The following is a 22,308-nucleotide window of genomic DNA, read 5'->3' as shown; positions in this document are numbered from 1 at the left end:
CGAAACCGGTCCGGTCCTCGGATGCTTGATTCCGGTCTGGGAAAGATATGGCTGTTGTAGTTCGGACTGGACTGTTCCCATGGGGCACAGGGTCAGAGCTGATTTGCATAAAGCCATTATCTGACCCAGGGTGGTGTGGAGTGCAAAAAACGATGGATTTAGGCCCAGATCCTTGTACTGGGGTGAATGTAAGACATTGATCTACATTCTGTCCATCAAATTGTTTTTTGTTTTTTGTAATTTTCTCCCTGAGTGTACTGGGGTAGCTCAGACGTGGGTCCCAGAGCCTCCACACCACTGGAGTCAAGCTAGCCGGGCTGATGAGAGGTGTTACCTCGAAACCGGTCCGGTCCTCGGATGCTTGATTCCGGTCTGGGAAAGATATGGCTGTTGTAGTTCGGACTGGACTGTTCCCATGGGGCACAGGGTCAGAGCTGATTTGCATAAAGCCATTATCTGACCCAGGGTGGTGTGGAGTGCAAAAAACGATAGATTTAGGCCCAGATCCTTGTACTGGGGTGAATGTAAGACATTGATCTACATTCTGTCCATCAAATTGTTTTTTGTAATTTTCTCCCTGAGTGTACTGGGGTAGCTCAGACGTGGGTCCCAGAGCCTCCACACCACTGGAGTCAAGCTAGCCGGGCTGATGAGAGGTGTTACCTCGAAACCGGTCCGGTCCTCGGATGCTTGATTCCGGTCTGGGAAAGATATGGCTGTTGTAGTTCGGACTGGACTGTTCCCATGGGGCACAGGGTCAGAGCTGATTTGCATAAAGCCATTATCTGACCCAGGGTGGTGTGGAGTGCAAAAAACGATGGATTTAGGCCCAGATCCTTGTACTGGGGTGAATGTAAGACATTGATCTACATTCTGTCCATCAAATTGTTTTTTGTAATTTTCTCCCTGAGTGTACTGGGGTAGCTCAGACGTGGGTCCCAGAGCCTCCACACCACTGGAGTCAAGCTAGCCGGGCTGATGAGAGGTGTTACCTCGAAACCGGTCCGGTCCTCGGATGCTTGATTCCGGTCTGGGAAAGATATGGCTGTTGTAGTTCGGACTGGACTGTTCCCATGGGGCACAGGGTCAGAGCTGATTTGCATAAAGCCATTATCTGACCCAGGGTGGTGTGGAGTGCAAAAAACGATGGATTTAGGCCCAGATCCTTGTACTGGGGTGAATGTAAGACATTGATCTACATTCTGTCCATCAAATAGTTTTTTGTAATTTTCTCCCTGAGTGTACTGGGGTAGCTCAGACGTGGGTCCCAGAGCCTCCACACCACTGGAGTCAAGCTAGCCGGGCTGATGAGAGGTGTTACCTCGAAACCGGTCCGGTCCTCGGATGCTTGATTCCGGTCTGGGAAAGATATGGCTGTTGTAGTTCGGACTGGACTGTTCCCATGGGGCACAGGGTCAGAGCTGATTTGCATAAAGCCATTATCTGACCCAGGGTGGTGTGGAGTGCAAAAAACGATGGATTTAGGCCCAGATCCTTGTACTGGGGTGAATGTAAGACATTGATCTACATTCTGTCCATCAAATTGTTTTTTGTAATTTTCTCCCTGAGTGTACTGGGGTAGCTCAGACGTGGGTCCCAGAGCCTCCACACCACTGGAGTCAAGCTAGCCGGGCTGATGAGAGGTGTTACCTCGAAACCGGTCCGGTCCTCGGATGCTTGATTCCGGTCTGGGAAAGATATGGCTGTTGTAGTTCGGACTGGACTGTTCCCATGGGGCACAGGGTCAGAGCTGATTTGCATAAAGCCATTATCTGACCCAGGGTGGTGTGGAGTGCAAAAAACGATGGATTTAGGCCCAGATCCTTGTACTGGGGTGAATGTAAGACATTGATCTACATTCTGTCCATCAAATTGTTTTTTGTAATTTTCTCCCTGAGTGTACTGGGGTAGCTCAGACGTGGGTCCCAGAGCCTCCACACCACTGGAGTCAAGCTAGCCGGGCTGATGAGAGGTGTTACCTCGAAACCGGTCCGGTCCTCGGATGCTTGATTCCGGTCTGGGAAAGATATGGCTGTTGTAGTTCGGACTGGACTGTTCCCATGGGGCACAGGGTCAGAGCTGATTTGCATAAAGCCATTATCTGACCCAGGGTGGTGTGGAGTGCAAAAAACGATGGATTTAGGCCCAGATCCTTGTACTGGGGTGAATGTAAGACATTGATCTACATTCTGTCCATCAAATTGTTTTTTGTAATTTTCTCCCTGAGTGTACTGGGGTAGCTCAGACGTGGGTCCCAGAGCCTCCACACCACTGGAGTCAAGCTAGCCGGGCTGATGAGAGGTGTTACCTCGAAACCGGTCCGGTCCTCGGATGCTTGATTCCGGTCTGGGAAAGATATGGCTGTTGTAGTTCGGACTGGACTGTTCCCATGGGGCACAGGGTAGAGCTGATTTGCATAAAGCCATTATCTGACCCAGGGTGGTGTGGAGTGCAAAACACGATGGATTTAGGCCCAGATCCTTGTACTGGGGTGATTGTAAGACATTGATCTACATTCTGTCCATCAAATTGTTTTTTGTAATTTTCTCGCTAAGGTTGCTGGGGCTTGTGGTCTTTGTGCCCCACCCACGCTCTGCTCGGCGGCCAGACCCCGGGATGGCAAAGGGAGTCAGGCGGCGGGAGGCGGGCGGGCAGAACCCCAGGCAATGTCCGACCTCAGGCTGGTAAGAAACGGCAGCAGCCAGAAACGGTAAAGGCACAGTGAAAGCAGAGTAAACTGATCAGTAAGTTAAAAATAATAATTGCTTGGGGGTGTAATTTCAGACCTGCAATGACGATAGCAAAATGTAACCAGTTTCTGTTGGTAAAGGGCGTTCTCTGGAGTGAACACCCCTTGATTATTAAGCAACAGTTACCAATTGCCATGAGTAAAGATGGAGTGACTTCAAGGTCACTCCCCATCACCTCTTTGGGTTCCAATAAACTGAGACTACTAAATATGAAACTTCTGAAAGAAGAAAAAACAATTGTCTGAAGCACAAGATTGCATGTTATCTCTTAAATAACTGTAGATCCACTGACTGGGAGGCAATCAGGGTGTCATCATGCAGCATGAATTGATAATGACAACGGTATCACAATTAGCACACTTCTTGAAAGATGCCCCTACACAATACATACATAGATTGAGTGCCCAGGTTACTTTTTAGTGCTCTAGATCAGCACTAAATCGTAAGCGGGAGTGCCACAGGAATCGCCACACTAGTGCATTCTCAGTACCTCCATTCCACAAGGTTTCATCAGAAAGTCAGCTGCAAGGAGTCAGGCAAATAGGCGGGCTCTCAAAGACAATGAATGCTCCCTGCATTAGTATCAGGATGTTTTCTTGTAGCACTGTTCGAAAACCCCAAATTCCTGGAGCACAGAATCACAGAAATCACTGCAATCTCAAGTCCACCTCAACTTCATTACATTATAGTACGCAAGATCATCAGTAGCAGGGAAAGCTGGCAACAGTGGCAGATGTGGATAGTTGAGGAAAGACATAAGCAGAATCTTGAGATCAATAAATAAATATATATCTGGGCACACCCATCAACTAGGGGAAATGAGGACTATTTCCTGAGAGAGACGATGTAAGGCTCTGCATCATTTTGCAAGAAGAGGGCCTTCTGTCTACCACCAAATACAGGAGCAGCATGTGAAATGAGTTACATGTGCTGTCTAAGGCTATTACACTCAGTTTGTTTTTGGGAAGACAATGAGGTTTGTGATCACACCTAGCTAGGACAAAATGTAGGCGATTGGTCAGGTGTGCTAATGTTGATTAGCATATCTGGGCAACTTATTGCACTCTTCTGGGGCAGTCCCGGGTAATTCCATCCTCAGGAATGGGAAAGGGGGTCAGACTCATTTCTGTCGCATCATGTGAGGATCTGAGGGCAGTTTCACTAAAAGCATCCTTTCCACACAAACTCTCCAAAGTCATCTCTCTTAGACTCCAAGAACTTTCTGGGTCAGGCAGAACTTGGAAATAGTCTTCCGCACTACCTGGTTAATGAGTCATTCAGACCAAGTACACTGAAACGAGGCCCCATCAATTGCAGACTATTAGACCCGCCACCCACTGCCGGGGATACCTGCTAGTCAGTCCACATTCAATAGCATATGTAAATAACTGCCACTGAAAGAGATCAATGGGGCCATGTTTACCATAGTAATACAGGAATATACACCAGTAACCTAGTCACTGCAGGCAACTCTGTAAGGAGAGCCCCCACACCTAAAAAGCACATGCTTGAATACATTTCAATATTAGACTACTAAGTAGCATCTTTGAATGTCATACGGATAGTTCTTTCAATCCCAACTCCTTACATATAGGCTGCAAGTGGGCCTGTTAGTGTTCAGTGTATTCCTGTCCAAGACTGGCCAGCGAATCTGTGTGGTGGAATCTCAGGATGGAGGACACACTCCAGAAGGATTCAAGGCAACAAGTTTGACAGATATGTAATGCGCCTCCATCCCCCAGTCAGTTGGATTTCATAAAAACTGCCCAGCACATAATCATTACACAAACTTTAGATTAAACATGCTGCTAAAATAGAAAAAAATTACATAAAGAGTCCACACAACAACTAGACCACTGACCGAATACCAGTGTCTCCTCCCATTGAAGCTGAAAGAAGATCATTGTTTGTGATAAAATTTGACAATGATTGTGAACTGAGTGGTGTTACTCCAGAAGATGTTGAGTGGTTTCAGTACATGCTGGGCTGCTATATAGCATTGAATACACCTGTGATTAAGGATTATGAAACAAATACCATGGGAAGGTGTACTTCAGTAACAAAATCATATCAAAACTAGGACAAAGGGTGAAATATGCTGCAAACAGACTCATTCAGTTCATTCTAATGCATGATAGTAAACCTACTCTTCCATACCCCAGCCTACGCTTATCCAGTGTTTATCAGTTTTACACTTGCTGCACCTTGCATAGGTACAACCTTGAATGTGTCAGTAGCACACAACCTCCAGGACACAACAACTATAGCGTTAAGTGATCTGTGGGAAATGCTGATTATTCTGCATTTTTAAAGAATAGCGAAGACTGGGGAGAAGACTGTTCCCAGGAACTTGTCAAATGAATAGGCACAGCAAGTAGTGTGAACTGCACTCAAAAACACACATTTAAAAATATTCACTAACATTTGCAAAGCCTTTCTTACACTGATACTCTAAAGACCTTGCTGGCCCATAAATAATCCAGTCACAGCCAAGAAGGAAAATGGAAGAAAAAGATTACACCCTATGCCCTTGTGATACTGATGTCTCTCTGCACAAAATGCAACAGTTCATCACATCAGCCAATGCAATGTTCTATACCAACACCATCAAAGAAGCCACCAACAGAAGCAGAAGAAATCAATAAAGCACTGCAGCACCCCTGGTAGGCACAATCTACTCAAATTAAAGTGCTTTCAACTTCTTCAATGACAAAATACAGAAGAGCTGAAAGCACATCAAAAACAATGAGCCAGCTACATCGCTTACATTTACCCTTTCCTGTAGAATTGAGCAATGATCAGCCTTCAAAGCCTCATCTCTCACGGATCTACAACAAATACTCAATTCCCTCAAAGTCACTTCTTCTGAAGATGATGTCTTATCCTTGTCCTTGATCCAAGCTCTCTCTGTGGACTGCCTCACACCCCTACACACCAATGTTGATTCCACCCTCACTTAAGGCATCTTCTCAGAAGCTCTCAAGACAGGCCAGATCCTCCCACTTCTAATGAATCCCACACTTCGACCCTGATGACTGGTCCATAACTCACCTAAAATTAGTCAGCAAGAATATTTATAAAGCAGTGTATTTTCAACTCCAAGATTACATCACTGATAACCATTTCCTTCAGAACTACCAGTCTAGCTTAAGATTGCTCTGCAGCATGGAGACGGCTACCTTACCCTTTGTAGATGATGACCTCCTGCACACGGATGAAGATGACCGCTGCTTCGTAGTATTGCAGGAAATCTCAGCTGCCTTTGACACAGTTGACCATCCAACCCTTACACACACCATTGAGTCTCAAATGGATTGACTGCAACATCCCTCACTGGTTCTTCTCCCACCTTTGTAACCAACACCAATTTGTTCACATGGGCGCCTTCAGGTCCCAAAAGACACCTATCACCTTCAAAATCCCACAATGTGCCATACTTTTTCCTGTCATCTTCAAACTCTACATGGATCTGCATGGATCAAGATTCATTAAAATACTGATAATACGCAACTCTACTTGAAACTATCCTCTGCTTTAGACATGCAACGCCTGAAACATTGCCTGCACGTCATCCAAACCTGGATGTGCAGAGCCTACCTGAAGCTCAAACCAATAAAGAAAGAATTCCTGTTATTTTCCAAGCACAACAAACAAGAAATCCTTCAAACCTGGCTCAGTGACGTAAACTTCGACTGCTTTGAACTCCAACTTTCACCGAATCTCAAGTCACTTGGATTCACCTTGGCCATGAACCTACCATTCAAGGAACACTTTCCTTAATAAGCTCAAAGACAGCCTGTCTCTTCTAATTAAACTGAAACAATTTCTTACAGAAAGCTACTTCACAACTGCTGTTCAAGCCCTTGTTCACTGGCATCTGGATGTTGGTAATACCATGTGCCATTGACATCTTATACTCGACACTGGCATCCATTAAAGGCATCCGACATGCTGCATCATTTCTCATTTAGGGGCTGAAGAAATAAGATCATCTCAACCCCATTCTGTTGAAGCTCCATTGACGCCCAAAAAGGAACCTCTGAACTGACCTGTATTATTTCAGAATGACTCGATTTACAATTCAAGTGGATGGAACACAATTAAGAAAGGTGCAAACAGACATATTGTTTTTCATTTTATTTATTTTTCTATATGTTTGTCTCTTGAAAATCAAACGAAAACTAATAGTAGAAAGAATATTAGAAAAATAAATAAAATGAAAAACAATATGTCTGTTTGCACCTTTCTTAATTGTGTTGCATCCACTTGAATTGTATATTGAGTCATTCTGAAATAATACAGGTCAGTTCAGAGGTTACTTTTTGGGTGTTTTTTGTAGTTTCTCCCTCCTCTAGACCTAAAATAATTGTGGGAGTACCCTTTCATGTCATTACTTACGAAGCTCCTTTGGCGCCCTTGCCAGTATGCGCCAACTTCAAAACCAGGGGCATCATTTACAAAGCAAAAGGACCAAACACCCCTGCTTATCTTCCAGACAAGCTCATCATTTCTGGTGGTCCTCAACACACCTGCAACCAGTAAACCAGACAGCACACTTAGAAGTGTAACAAAAAAAACAAGTCAGCCGGCCTTTTCCATCTATGTGAGAAGGATCTGAAACAACATCCCAGTGTCCACCAACAATTTTGGAATGAACCATGAAAGCATGACCAGTTTTTTGGGGGTATTTCTCTGTGAATTGGGAAAACAACAGATCACATGACAAATCACAGGAATAGGCCACAGGGGTATTTCAGCTTTTTTTCTAATAGTGGCACCTTAGCAAATGGTGGTTTTGTGACTAGTCTAATAAACGGTTCCTTAAAGTTTCGGCTTTTCTGAACATCCATTTGGTTTGTGTGTTTGCACAAAGAACACTTCACATGATGTCTTAAACATTGGTAGTGAATTAAAGAAAAGAGCCTGGAGTCACAAGAGTTTTACATTTTGTCGAACTCCCCAAGGATCCCATATAAAAGACACCAATTTGTCCATTACACCATATGAGCAGCGGATCTGTCGTCATTGTGTCTAAAATTATATTAATCCAGTTCCCCTTGTAATGGACCATAAGGCGAGTTTTGCTTTTCACAGTCCATCTGATGTCACACACAGCTGCTCAAACAATGTGTCAACTATTCATTTCCAAAGAATGATGTGGGAGAGGCAATCAAGGGGAAAACCCTGAAAGAAGGAAAGAGGTTTGGGGAGAAGGGAAAGAAAAAGTAGATTACACAAGTTACAAAATTCGAAGGAAAATAAAAAGAATAACTTATCTATTGATTTTTTTTTAATCATTGTGACCAGGTTTCCGTACTGGGAGTCTGACACAACAACCTGATTGCCACAAAAAAAATCGAGGTTTAAAACCTCTACAGAATGTACTCACTGTCCAGAGGATTTCTTGGTATTTGATCATGAGGAGCATGACATTGGCTGTGCCTGCAGCCATGGTGAGCTCAGTTTGTTCGTTTGCTTTCAAGCGGGACCCGTGGACGGAGAAGAGGTTAGGCGCCATTACCATGGCCACGTTCTTCAGGGTCATCTTATTCGCCTGCCGCCGATCGACGACTCGCTGTAGGAATTCAAGTAGTGCCTGGAATGAAAGAGATGCATTGAGCCCTTTAAAGAGACCACATAGAGGAGCATCGAATTACAGCAGCGCAAAAGGCCTGCTCATTTCCGATCGCAGAGCGCGAGGGCGAATTGACCAATTAGAAAGATATTAATACCCGCCTGCTGGCAGTGGGTGTTCATTTTGAGCATTCTGGCACGAGCCAAAAAGTGGGGCAGTGCAAACTGCTGATGTGTCACACATCTATTACTTCACATCCGAGTCCTTACAGTCACAATCATTGCCTCCTGTCTTTGCTGTTTCTGGCGTTATCACGTTAGTATGCACGTAAAATAAAACGCTTATTATTACAAATATAGCATCCGCGCTCATAAAGTCAGTGACTATTTTAGCCCTAAGCCTGATAGGGAGAACGAGGGACGTTGCTTCTACCCCCAATTTTTGACCCAGTCCTTACTAACAAGACACCTTACTAATCGGAGTTCTTCAATCTGTGGGGCGCGCCCCCCTGGGGGCGGGGGCGCAACACCGTCTCAGGGGGGCGCGCACGCCACACTAAAATCTCACCTTTGTCCTCTAACAGACGGCAGAGTGGAGCTGCAGGGGCCCTAAGAAGGGGTGAAAGCCATCAAATCCTCATTAACAAGAAAAAGGTCTTTAAAAGACCTGTGAAATACTCGGGCTGTGTGCGCGCTGGGAAGCTGTCTCATCAGGCTGCCACACAATGGGTTTGGGGGGGCTATCCTGGTTAATTCTTACAGCTGAAATGCTTTAGCTGCAGTGGGAGGCAAGGAGCCCCCTTTGCTAAAACTGAAAGCGACGATTTCATAGCAAAGGAGACTCCTTGCCTCACACTGCAGATGAAATAAATGTCTGTTACTTGCTTTCAGTTTTAGGAGGGAAGGCTTCCTGCCTCCCACTGCAGCTGAAGTATTTCAGCTCTCGGAATTTATGCCCACATGCATCAAGGTAAATTGCATTCGCAAACGGTGTGAATCGCAAAATTCGGCCGTTTGCGAATGCAATTTCCTTTTTTGGGATGCATCATGCTTTTTTTATTTTTTCGCAATTTAAGGAATCGCAATTATGTTGCGATTTCTTAAAATGCAATTGCATTTAAGAAATCGTAATTTGTGATTTCTTAAATGCAATGCATGAATATATTTTTTTGCAAATTCGCAAGTAGGAAGAGGTAAATTACCATGAAGTTGAACTTCATGGTAATTTTCTAAAACTTTAAAAAATGCACAAAAGTGCATTTTTGAAAGTTTCATTTTACACACCCACATGCCCTTGGGGCATGTGTGTGAAAAATGTTCTTACAGTTAAATTTCAGGGGTGCAGGGGGGGGGGTCCTTGGGACCCCCCTGCACCCTTGAAATAGCATTCTCATTTTGCGATTCCTTAATTGCGAATCGCAAAATGAGAATGGCTTCCCATTCATTCCTATGGGCCTCTAGGCCCATCGGAATCAATGGGAAGGGATTCCTTAATTGCGATTCGCAAATTGTGAATCGCAATTAAGGAAAATTAAGGAATCGCAAAAAATATTGCGATTTTTTAATGCATAGTATTTTGCGATTTCTTAATTGCGATTCCTTAATTTTCGCAATTAAGAAATCGCAAAATGTAACATTGATGCATGTGGGTGCTAACCCCTTCCAAGGAGGGACAGCTCTTCCCAGAAAGGCGACAATGTGCTTTTTAAATTACACCAGCAGGAGCAATGATCACAGGGCTAAAAGGGTTTTAAGTTGCAAAAAGACAAATCCCAGTCAGGTGTTTAAACAGCCTGCACATTGCTTCTCTTGACGCTAAATATGAGTTATAAAGAAGTATGTATTCATTTATGTTACTTTTCTGTCTTTATGCCCTTTTATTATCAGTCATATCATTCAAGCAGCCCCAAAACACATTGTAAAGTGCTTTCTATTTATATTTGCTGTTCAGGTCCTGAAACTAGAGCTTTAGGTGACTGCTTTTTTTGTACCACGTGGGACATCAAATTAATTAGCTGGCAACCCTAATCATAAAACTGGAATTTTGTTGCAAGATCAGCCCAGTATTTATTTTCTCCACCCTTGATCCCTGGTTAATGCCATAATTGCAATAGCAATAGTTTAACATATCTAAAACCCTGCGCTGCAGTCAATAGCATGCTGAGTTACTGCAAGTGTCTGGGAAGGCACCCTGCATTCAGACAACCTGCTCCTCATTCTCGCCCTTCACTTTCATGCTCACCCTGCACTCACAGCGATCACAATTCCCTCACACTAACCCCCATGCACTCACACCATTCACCCTGCACTCAGTGATCACTCTGCTTTCACAATGCACTTGCGCGGTTTTCCTGAACCTCAACCTGCAGCCACACACGCACACAACCAACCCTGAACTCATGTGACACTTCACTCACCTGTCCCCCTCACTGCTCAATCTGTAATCTCGCTTAAACAAGCCCATCACTAACCATGCATTCATTAGTCCCACTCTGCACTAACATGCACACCCAAATTCATATGGTCACCTCACCCTGCAGTCACTCCACTTACCCTACTCTCACACTGTCGCATACCTCACTGTACACTCACATGAGCACTCCTGCCACCCTCACAGCACAGAGAGTTAATGTGCCTGCTACAAAGAAGGTGTACCATGCAGATCAAAGAACTCAGGGGCATATGTTCAAGGAAGATGCGGAGTGAGGCGTTAGCAGTCATGGGTTAATGCCTCTCTCCGCCACTTCAGAAAAAGAAGGCTGCACCATATTTACAACGTAGACACCATTGCACCATAGTGCAAGGGTGTCTGGGTGCAGGGAAAAGATTGTTTATGTACAGGAGGGGGACCTTCCTGTACATAAACAATCTTTAAATGCCATTTGTCCCACTTACATGTGTGCTGCTTAATGCAGCACACACAGAAATCACAAAATTGATTTTTTTTTAAACATTATAAATACAAGGCATTTTGCTTTTTCCATGTGTGCTGCACTAGGCAGCACACATGGATGAAGCAAAAATGCGGAGAAATAATGTATTTCTCCTAGTTTCGCCAGCTTAAAACCAGGTTTTCCCTGTTCTTAATTTTAACGCTGCCTCACTTTTACGCAGCCCTTGTAAATAGGGCACAACATCAAAATCAGTGCCTGTTGCAGTGGAACGCCCACCGCAACAACCACTGCCCACCCTTTCACGCTAAGCATAGCATGAAAGGGGGCCTTATTTACAAGGCAGCGTTAAGCCAAGTTAAGTGGCTTAACTCTGCCGTGTAAATACGGCAATGGCCCTATCGCCACCACAAAGTCGTAAAAAGTGACTGTGTGGTGTCTATAGGGGCTTGTACATATGCCCCTGAGTATGATGAAACTATGAGTAGCAGTATAAAAAAATTATATGTTTGCCAGAAAGGTGCTATAGAGAGATGAGGTGCATTGTTGGTGAGTGGTAGTGAGGGAATTCATGGAGGAGGAAACACTCATTGTTTTGAACATTATTTGCCGGATATGGCCCGGGATATGTGGGTGGCGGTCGATTATGTAGTGTACCAGATTTCAGAAATTTCTGTCAGGTGGTGGGGGGGCCCGACATTTAAAAAAATTCAGCTGGGGGGGCTCAACCTTCAAAAGTTTGAAGACCTCTGCGGCTTACTTAGTAAAGGACACATGATCGGACTGGCCTTAAGGGCAGTCAAGGAAGTGGTGTTGGAACCATTTTCAGAGTGAGAGTGCTGGCATCCTGTTACATCACTGAAGCCATAGAGATTGCAAAAGTACTGGCGTCACACAAAGAAAAAGTATAGCAAATGAGTCACGCCCATTTTTCAGGACAGTGGTAAAGGTGTGTATGGAGCCAGAGGTGCATTGTGACACACGCTGTAGCACAAATATCACTAATGCATGGTGCGTCATTAGCTGCTTGGACATTTTTCATTGATATGGCCACAAAATTCGTACTTACATGCAGTTTTACTGATACAAACTATAATGTGTAGTAATTGGTATTCAACAAATATTCAACATTTGCACTTTGCCAAGTAAAGTGTCTAGATTTTATTCTACAAGGCCTCTGAATTAATAAGTTATAGCTGCTTTAAGTCTTGAATTGATGACATAACACAGTTTAAAATCCTTTCATTGGACTAGATATATTTCTAAAATAAGGGTTGTTAGTTTAACAAAGTCAGATAGCTATGCAAATGTTATTTTAATTAAAAAAAATGTAATTGGAAAGTCACAATCTATCTATGTTGTATCACATGATTTTAATTTGTGAAATTTACACTTTATCTTTTAAACTCCTCATATTCTATCAGCCTTAAAAAAGCTGGTTCTGCCGAAACGAGCGTAGAAATGATATGAAAATCACCCATCAATTACATTATCCTATAGCACAGATACTACATTTTTAGCCTGATTGTTCTATAGATCCTTTTCAAAATCAACAAAAATATTCAATTATGTTGCCATAGCATGGAATATTTTCTTTAAATTGAAATTACTGTGTATCAGGAATATTTAAACAATTGATTAATGTGAACAATCTAAACTTCTGTATGATATGTATGTAAATGTAATGTAATGTAATGTGATGTATGTAATGTTAAATAAATTTCTATAGCGCTACTACCACTCCAAGGAGCATCTTGGCGCTTAATACCAGCCCAGATGGAACAGGTCGGTTAGCTGAAGCAGTTCGAAGGACACTGCAGGTATGCATGGATAGAGGGATAAATGCAGCATATATGTATTGTATATATTGAATGACATTTAAAGAAAAGATTAAATAAAACATATTTTTGTATTTTTTCTAATTTAGAGTGTCAGCTTTTTTACTTAGATATATTTCTTACATTATGGTTATTTAAATAAGTTTTGAAGTTGCCCTAGGAATTTCACAGTATGTACCTCCCTGCCTAGGTGAACTTCTTATTAGTAGCAGGGGGCTCCGTATCTTTACAGTTATTTATTGTTGGTTTGTTCATATAATCTCCTCAATGGATTACTGAGGTTTTTCCGGAGCTTTGAGCACCAGACCATATCCTGGTTTATTAATTTTTTCCTTAATACATAGGAAGTCTTCAAATTTCGAAATTGCATGTTTCTTTTACATATTGAAGCAATACGCCTCGGTACATGAGATTTTTTTCAGAAATATTAATTAAATGTGAGAGTTTTTAAACATGAACAGAGAAACATTGATGACCTTGTACGGATGCCAGTTCTCTGAACCTGGGGGCTAACAAGGCTGAAATTCTACATCTCCAGAGGGTTCAAAATGCGGCTGCTGGAACTCTCTTGGGCCTTCCAAAAATGTGTCCCTCGTCCAACGCCATTCCCCGACTCCATTGGCTGCCGGTGGCTAGGAGCATCGAGTTCAAGTCCCTTTGCATTGCCATTAACATTATGAATTTCACTTCACCGAGTATCCTAGCAAACCTGATTTCATCTACCACTCCTACGCGCCACCTTCAATCTACGGGCCAGCACCTGGCGATTGTTCATCAGGTGAGGAAGGTGTGCGCAGGTGGATTGTCCTTTCGCCTCCTGGTGGCTAAACTCTGGAATTCACTCTCGGTGCACATACGTTGTCTTGAATAATTATATGATCTTTCGTAAGGCTATTAAAATACACTTTTTCCCTCCAATTTATACTTTGCTCTTTTATGCAGCTCTCATTCTTTATGCCATCTAGCGCAGAGATGCCCCTTCGCTGGAGCAGCTATGCGCTCTATAGAACCTCAATACAATACAATACAATACAATACAATGGCCATTAGTGAGCTGAGAGGCAAGTCAGGGATTGTGTGACCTCTATGTGTGGGCTGGATTGCTACTATAGATGGAGCAAAATTATAGGCTATTAAATGAAAGACAAGAGAAGTTATTGACAGTGCACATCTGAACTTATGTCTTGGAAGTTGTTCTCATATGTGATAATGAACAAAAAGGAGGCTCCATGAAATAAGGTGTTTGCCTAACAGCCTTGCCAAGAGCCATGCATCTCGCATTAGAATAACGCATTTCTGGAATTTTTCCCGCAACGCTTGAGAATGTCTTACAAAAGGACTGTGCTGGAGTGAGATAAATGGCGTAGTTCCAGTTTCTCGCTTTGCTGAGAAGGAAGCATAAAAGCTGACCTCCGAGTACTGTTATTGAAAGGCCACAAGATGGCGCTATTGTACAATAATATGAGGAGGAAATATCCTGCCAAACCAACTTCAGAGATTTTTTAAAACCAAAATACAGAACCACGCTCCAGCCTAATTAATGTGGAAAAGCACCCCCTACTCAAACAATAGTATCAAACAGATGTGGATGTCAAGCTGCAAAATGAAGCTTCTAAATACATGCCAAAAACTGGGTCAGTATAAAAGTAAAAGACGGGACTCGTTGGAGAACTGTACAGGGAGAAGATCCCCTGGTGCCCCTCTCACATCTTGCAGTCAGCCTTGGGCCCCACATGGCAGAGAGCATGGAAATAAATACTCTCATCAATTGATCATGATCTGATCATGCCATCATTCTGATTGATTACCAGCCAGGGAGGTGCAGGCTGGCTAAAGCTGAGAATCTATTTTTAATTGATTGTTTCTCTGCTGCCCACCTGGCAACAGGAGTCCAATCTAGGCTGTTGGCTGTGCCATGCTACTACTAAGTGTGGGTGACATTACACTATTCACAATAAAGTGTCACTCATAGTCATTGAGTGTCACTCATAATTACACTGAAATTATGAAAATGTCACACATAAGCAATCTGAAACCTTGGCAGCTATAGCCTCATAAATTGGTAAAGCAGGGAAGCGGAGATTGATCACAAATTTTAAAGTTTCATACTGTGCAAATTGAACAGCAGATGGGTATCTCTTCTGACATCAAAGGTCAATGCTTTCTCCTTAATAATTGGAGGATGAAATTAGAACGTGGGTGACATGCAGAATCCACATTTTATTGTTTTGCAGGTTAAAATAGGCTAACCATCCCATGCCTTCACAATAGACACATAAAGTGTTACACAGCTATTGGGTCACACAGGGAGGTTTGCCAGGATTCAAAGAATGCTGAGCAGAGGACGGGATCTGAAGTGGGTTATCTAGGTTTGGCTGCTGTAGCCACAAGGCCACATCGTCTCGAATGAAAGTTAGACTTGTTCTGGGCTTGAAGGTCTAAGACAGGGGTCTTCAACCTTTTTGGTACTGAGAGCTACTTATGTTCAATGAAACACATTGACAGCTACTAATATTATTAGTGTTGAATAAATTCAATTTTTTTATATGAATAATAATTCAACCAACCAGAGGTAGCTGGAGAGCTACAGTACCTAACAAGCTACGTATTGAAGACCCCTGTTCTAAGAGGACCTTGAGCTGAGAAGAGCCAGGCATGTGACTCAAGCCTGGCTCCAGCTTCTAGTGCCCACCCCTACTGCAGACAGAACTATCACACACAATGTATTGCCTACCAGCAGCAGGCCAACCGGCAGATTTTGAATTCTTTATGGTGCAAGGAGATCAAAGGAGGTGTTTAACTTTCATTTTCTTACTCCAAGTCCTTCTCACTATCCGCACCAAGAATATGGAATATACATGAGATTGATTATTCAACAAACACATAGCAAATCATATTTGCCCACTGGGTTCCACATCAAAATACGCACCAGGGCTGTCTAGGCAGTGGATACCTCTATTGTACCCAGTTATTGCAATTTTAAAATATAAATAGTTACCACTGAAATGCTAGTTTTATGGCAAATTACATGTGAAATGCTTTTAAGGTTTCAGCTAAAGATGGCCAGAAAAGATATTATTTGCCTTTCACGTATTCCACTAGAATATCAGAGCATTGTTGACATGTAAGTTACCAACTAGCCTTAACACAACATGCACTTTCATAAGGGGTGTGCGAAAATGTTAAAAATATGATTTTCGTAATTCGGTGAAATTTCACAAAATTTGACAAGTTTACGCATATTTTTGTGAAATGCAAACTCGAGTGATGTGTAGCCTTGTGTCTAATTTGGATCGCAAAAACAACAGGTGATGGACCGAATGAGGATCAATGTCACACATTCAACCCAGTCAAAAGATCTGGGTCCTAATCCATCGTTTTTTTGCACTCCACACCACCCTGGGTTAGACAATGGCGATATGCAAATCAGCTCTGACCCTGTGCCCCATGGGAACAGTCCAGTCCGAACTACAAAAGCCATGTCCTTCCCAGAACGGAATCAAGCATCCGAGGACCGGACCGGTTTCGAGGTAACACCTCTCATCAGCCCGGCTAGCTTGACTCCAGTGGTGTGGAGTGCCTGGGACCCACGTCTGGGCATCCCCAGTACACTTATAGCGAGTTTGCAAAAACAACAGGTGATGGACCGAATGAGGATCAATGTCACACATTCAACCCAGTCAAAAGATCTGGGTCCTAATCCATCGTTTTTTTGAACTCCACACCACCCTGGGTTAGACAATGGCGATATGCAAATCAGCTCTGACCCTGTGCCCCATGGGAACAGTCCAGTCCGAACTACAAAAGCCATGTCCTTCCCAGAACGGAATCAAGCATCCGAGGACCGGACCGGTTTCGAGGTAACACCTCTCATCAGCCCGGCTAGCTTGACTCCAGTGGTGTGGAGTGCCTGGGACCCACGTCTGGGCATCCCCAGTACACTTATAGCGAGTTTGCAAAAACAACAGGTGATGGACCGAATGAGGATCAATGTCACACATTCAACCCAGTCAAAAGATCTGGGTCCTAATCCATCGTTTTTTTGCACTCCACACCACCCTGGGTTAGACAATGGCGATATGCAAATCAGCTCTGACCCTGTGCCCCATGGGAACAGTCCAGTCCGAACTACAAAAGCCATGTCCTTCCCAGAACGGAATCAAGCATCCGAGGACCGGACCGGTTTCGAGGTAACACCTCTCATCAGCCCGGCTAGCTTGACTCCAGTGGTGTGGAGTGCCTGGGACCCACGTCTGGGCATCCCCAGTACACTTATTTGCGAGTTTGCAAAAACAACAGGTGATGGACCGAATGAGGATCAATGTCACACATTCAACCCAGTCAAAAGATCTGGGTCCTAATCCATCGTTTTTGCAATTGCCGCCCTAAGTGCGCTGGGGATGCCCAGACGTGGGTCCCAGGCACTCCACACCACTTGGAGTCAAGCTAGCCGGGCTGATGAGAGGTGTTACCTCGAAACCGGTCCGGTCCTCGGATGCTTGATTCCGTTCTGGGAAGGACATGGCTTTTGTAGTTCGGACTGGACTGTTCCCATGGGGCAACAGGGTCAGAGCTGATTTGCATATCGCCATTGTCTAACCCAGGGTGGTGTGGAGTGCAAAAAAACGATTGATTTGGGCCCAGATCTTTTGACTGGGGGAGTGTGTGACATTGATCCACATTCAGTCCATCACTTGTTGTTTTTGCAATTGCCGCCCTAAGTGCGCTGGGGATGCCCAGACGTGGGTCCCAGGCACTCCACACCACTTGGAGTCAAGCTAGCCGGGCTGATGAGAGGTGTTACCTCGAAACCGGTCCGGTCCTCGGATGCTTGATTCCGTTCTGGGAAGGACATGGCTTTTGTAGTTCGGACTGGACTGTTCCCATGGGGCAACAGGGTCAGAGCTGATTTGCATATCGCCATTGTCTAACCCAGGGTGGTGTGGAGTGCAAAAAAACGATGGATTTGGGCCCAGATCTTTTGACTGGGGGAGTGTGTGACATTGATCCACATTCAGTCCATCACTTGTTGTTTTTGCAATTGCCGCCCTAAGTGCGCTGGGGATGCCCAGACGTGGGTCCCAGGCACTCCACACCACTTGGAGTCAAGCTAGCCGGGCTGATGAGAGGTGTTACCTCGAAACCGGTCCGGTCCTCGGATGCTTGATTCCTTTCTGGGAAGGACATGGCTTTTGTAGTTCGGACTGGACTGTTCCCATGGGGCAACAGGGTCAGAGCTGATTTGCATATCGCCATTGTCTAACCCAGGGTGGTGTGGAGTGCAAAAAAACGATGGATTTGGGCCCAGATCTTTTGACTGGGGGAGTGTGTGACATTGATCCACATTCAGTCCATCACTTGTTGTTTTTGCAATTGCCGCCCTAAGTGCGCTGGGGATGCCCAGACGTGGGTCCCAGGCACTCCACACCACTTGGAGTCAAGCTAGCCGGGCTGATGAGAGGTGTTACCTCGAAACCGGTCCGGTCCTCGGATGCTTGATTCCGTTCTGGGAAGGACATGGCTTTTGTAGTTCGGACTGGACTGTTCCCATGGGGCAACAGGGTCAGAGCTGATTTGCATATCGCCATTGTCTAACCCAGGGTGGTGTGGAGTGCAAAAAAACGATGGATTTGGGCCCAGATCTTTTGACTGGGGGAGTGTGTGACATTGATCCACATTCAGTCCATCACTTGTTGTTTTTGCAATTGCCGCCCTAAGTGCGCTGGGGATGCCCAGACGTGGGTCCCAGGCACTCCACACCACTTGGAGTCAAGCTAGCCGGGCTGATGAGAGGTGTTACCTCGAAACCGGTCCGGTCCTCGGATGCTTGATTCCGTTCTGGGAAGGACATGGCTTTTGTAGTTCGGACTGGACTGTTCCCATGGGGCAACAGGGTCAGAGCTGATTTGCATATCGCCATTGTCTAACCCAGGGTGGTGTGGAGTGCAAAAAAACGATGGATTTGGGCCCAGATCTTTTGACTGGGGGAGTGTGTGACATTGATCCACATTCAGTCCATCACTTGTTGTTTTTGCAATTGCCGCCCTAAGTGCGCTGGGGATGCCCAGACGTGGGTCCCAGGCACTCCACACCACTTGGAGTCAAGCTAGCCGGGCTGATGAGAGGTGTTACCTCGAAACCGGTCCGGTCCTCGGATGCTTGATTCCGTTCTGGGAAGGACATGGCTTTTGTAGTTCGGACTGGACTGTTCCCATGGGGCAACAGGGTCAGAGCTGATTTGCATATCGCCATTGTCTAACCCAGGGTGGTGTGGAGTGCAAAAAAACGATGGATTTGGGCCCAGATCTTTTGACTGGGGGAGTGTGTGACATTGATCCACATTCAGTCCATCACTTGTTGTTTTTGCAATTGCCGCCCTAAGTGCGCTGGGGATGCCCAGACGTGGGTCCCAGGCACTCCACACCACTTGGAGTCAAGCTAGCCGGGCTGATGAGGTGTTACCTCGAAACCGGTCCGGTCCTCGGATGCTTGATTCCGTTCTGGGAAGGACATGGCTTTTGTAGTTCGGACTGGACTGTTCCCATGGGGCAACAGGGTCAGAGCTGATTTGCATATCGCCATTGTCTAACCCAGGGTGGTGTGGAGTGCAAAAAAACGATGGATTTGGGCCCAGATCTTTTGACTGGGGGAGTGTGTGACATTGATCCACATTCAGTCCATCACTTGTTGTTTTTGTAATTTGGATCCGAGGCCACATTCCACTGTTAAAACATGAACAAAAACACATTTGCAGTGAAGAACAGCTGCTCGTATTCTCATTATTCCAGTGTAATTACACAATGTAGGGTAAAGACAATTTTGGTAACTCGTGTAATGCACAATTCCCATAATTAAAATTTCGCCCAGGACTATTTTGCATACGTTTTTTTACTGTATTCATCCCCAAGCAACAAATATTCTCTTTGATTCTTCACACTACCAAGCCTTTTATTTTAACTAATAGAATAACTAATGATTTTGTTATAAACCTATCTTTCACTCTCTAAACTGTACTTTAATTTTAGTAGTTAGATCCTTCAATTGGCAGGGGGCAGCTTTGAATGTTTGATCTATTTATTATCATTGGCTATGCCTTGGAGCACAGGAACCCTTATGGATACGTTTACTCCAGTGGCACATAAGAGGCAGTGTTAGCTGCTCGCTTGTTTTAATAGCTCCTGACCATCTAATACTGTCTTTTGGGAGCAAATGGACATCAGTAGGTCAGTGTGTCCATGATGTTACTTTCACATTTTTATCCGCCCGCCCCCTAGACTAAAATGCCACCTGAACTCTTGGCATTCGATAGCGGAAGTTTGAAGTAACTTTCCCAATTGAAGTCACTGAATTAGTATATTCTTTATAATGTTACTAAGGATGAAAGGACAGCACTAACAACTTTGACACACTCAATCTTAAAAGGAGGATGTTCAGAGGCAAGTTAAACATTATATCCGACATATCGTGCTTAAAACAATGGCTCCGAGCAGTCAAGAACAATCTTTTCATAATGTGTTGCCCCCAAACCTCTGTCTTGCACCCCCTTCCTGAAATTCATGAAAACCAGAAAGCTCCCCGCTGCCCAGGTAGACCTATTGTCTCAGCATCAGCATACAGTTCAGTTTTGAAACTATTAGACAAGTATATAGATAGGTTCATAAAACGTGTTGTTCCAATTACCACCAGTTATATACGAGATAATGGGGACTCCATGTGACCCCATCTTTTTTGTTTACTATGAACACAAACTTTTTACACAAATATTCTTCAGAGAGAAGGCATGGAAGTGATTACAAAAGTATTAAACAAACAAGAGGCGTCTTTTCTTGACCCCCCACTAAATTTATCATTTCACTTTTGGAACATGCTTTAACAAAGAACTGCTTTGTCTTTGATGGGTCCTTTTACCTGCAGGTAAAAGGGACACTGATGGGGCTTGCTTTGTAGCCACATTTGCTATACTTTTTGCCCACTGTTCTCAGTGCAAATAGCAGACTCAATGTCTAATCCATACTATGACCACTTGATTTGGAAAATATTCATTACTTTTATATTCCTGGTTTGGCAGGCGGCAGGCAGCAGAGGCATTTTTCAAATAATGTATACATTGGTTGAACTTTCTGATACCTGACTTACATTTTACATATAGGCAGCAAGATTTCAATTGATTATCAGGAATGGACTAATACCCCCTCTGACAATTACTTAGGTATTAGTCTTTTCTGAAACCCATGGAATACAACACGCTGTTGAAATGTTTAAGCAATCATCATAACACTCTGAAAGATAGCCTCCCGTTTGGCCAGGATCTCAACATTTTTAGAAAGTATGAATAGAAAAGAATTACTTTCTGAAGGGAATAAACTGTCTAACCAGTGGATACCCAAAATGATTCATTAGACGATCACTCAAAAAGCATTGTGAATACCTATAACTCCTAAAAAGAGACCACGATGTAAGAGAATTGTCTGAGTCACTACTTACCTCCTACAAAATCCAACTGGCCACTAGTAGAATCCATTGGTCTGACAAATGAATTACCTGCGTTTACCTTCATAAAAGGCAAGAACTAACAGTATCTTCCTGTTCATGCAAATATACTGAGTGAACAAAGTTCCTAGTATAGTATAGTAAGTCTGAGGTCACGATGAAAGTATTGGTCACTTTCAATCTGGATATTTAGTTGAACCACTTCACCTATAACTTGAAGGAATTTTTACAGAGAAGTGTTAAGTATATACAGACATTTCTCTAATTGTAATACCAACAATGTCCTTAATGCACTAATTTGCCTGTTTAAATTGTTGTATATCAGCTACACAAAAGATAAAAACCAGACTACGGCAACACTGGAGTAGGATAATATTTTTGGTAATGACTGCCCCGTTGGTCCAACATTTTGTAGATGAAAACCACTCTGGTGATGACATAGCGTGGCAAATGATTGAAGTCATTAGCCCGACACCCACCTACCACACACGCAACCTGGGAATCATCCTCGACTCAACGCTTTCAATGACCAAGCAAGTCAACGCAGTCTCCTCCTCCTGCTTCAACACCCTCCACATGCTCCGCAAGATCTACAGATGGATCCCGACAGATACAAGAAAGACAGTCACCCAGGCCCTTGTCAGCAGCAGACTCGACTGTGGAAATGCCCTCTACGTGGGAGCCCCGACAAGCTCATCAAACAACCAAAACGCCTCGGCACGACTGATCCTCGATGTACCACGCCATGGCCACATCACCCCCCAC

At 44.1% G+C, this 22,308-nt stretch overlaps 1 protein-coding gene across 2 annotated transcripts in view; it reads right to left on the bottom strand.

The window, feature by feature from the left end:
• The window catches only part of ARHGAP18 (Rho GTPase activating protein 18), an 897,817-nt gene that overhangs the window by 172,478 nt on the left and 703,031 nt on the right, over positions 1-22,308 (bottom strand). For both annotated transcript variants that reach the window (XM_086926994.1, XM_086926995.1), the window contains exon 11: positions 8,140-8,346. In XM_086926994.1, coding sequence (XP_086783120.1) covers positions 8,140-8,346 — 207 coding nt within the window. The remainder of the gene's footprint in view (positions 1-8,139; positions 8,347-22,308) is intronic.

Source organism: Lissotriton vulgaris, chromosome 6 (assembly GCF_964263255.1).
Source record: "Lissotriton vulgaris chromosome 6, aLisVul1.2, whole genome shotgun sequence".
NCBI lineage: Eukaryota > Metazoa > Chordata > Amphibia > Caudata > Salamandridae > Lissotriton > Lissotriton vulgaris.
This window is presented reverse-complemented; position numbering and strand designations above follow the sequence as displayed.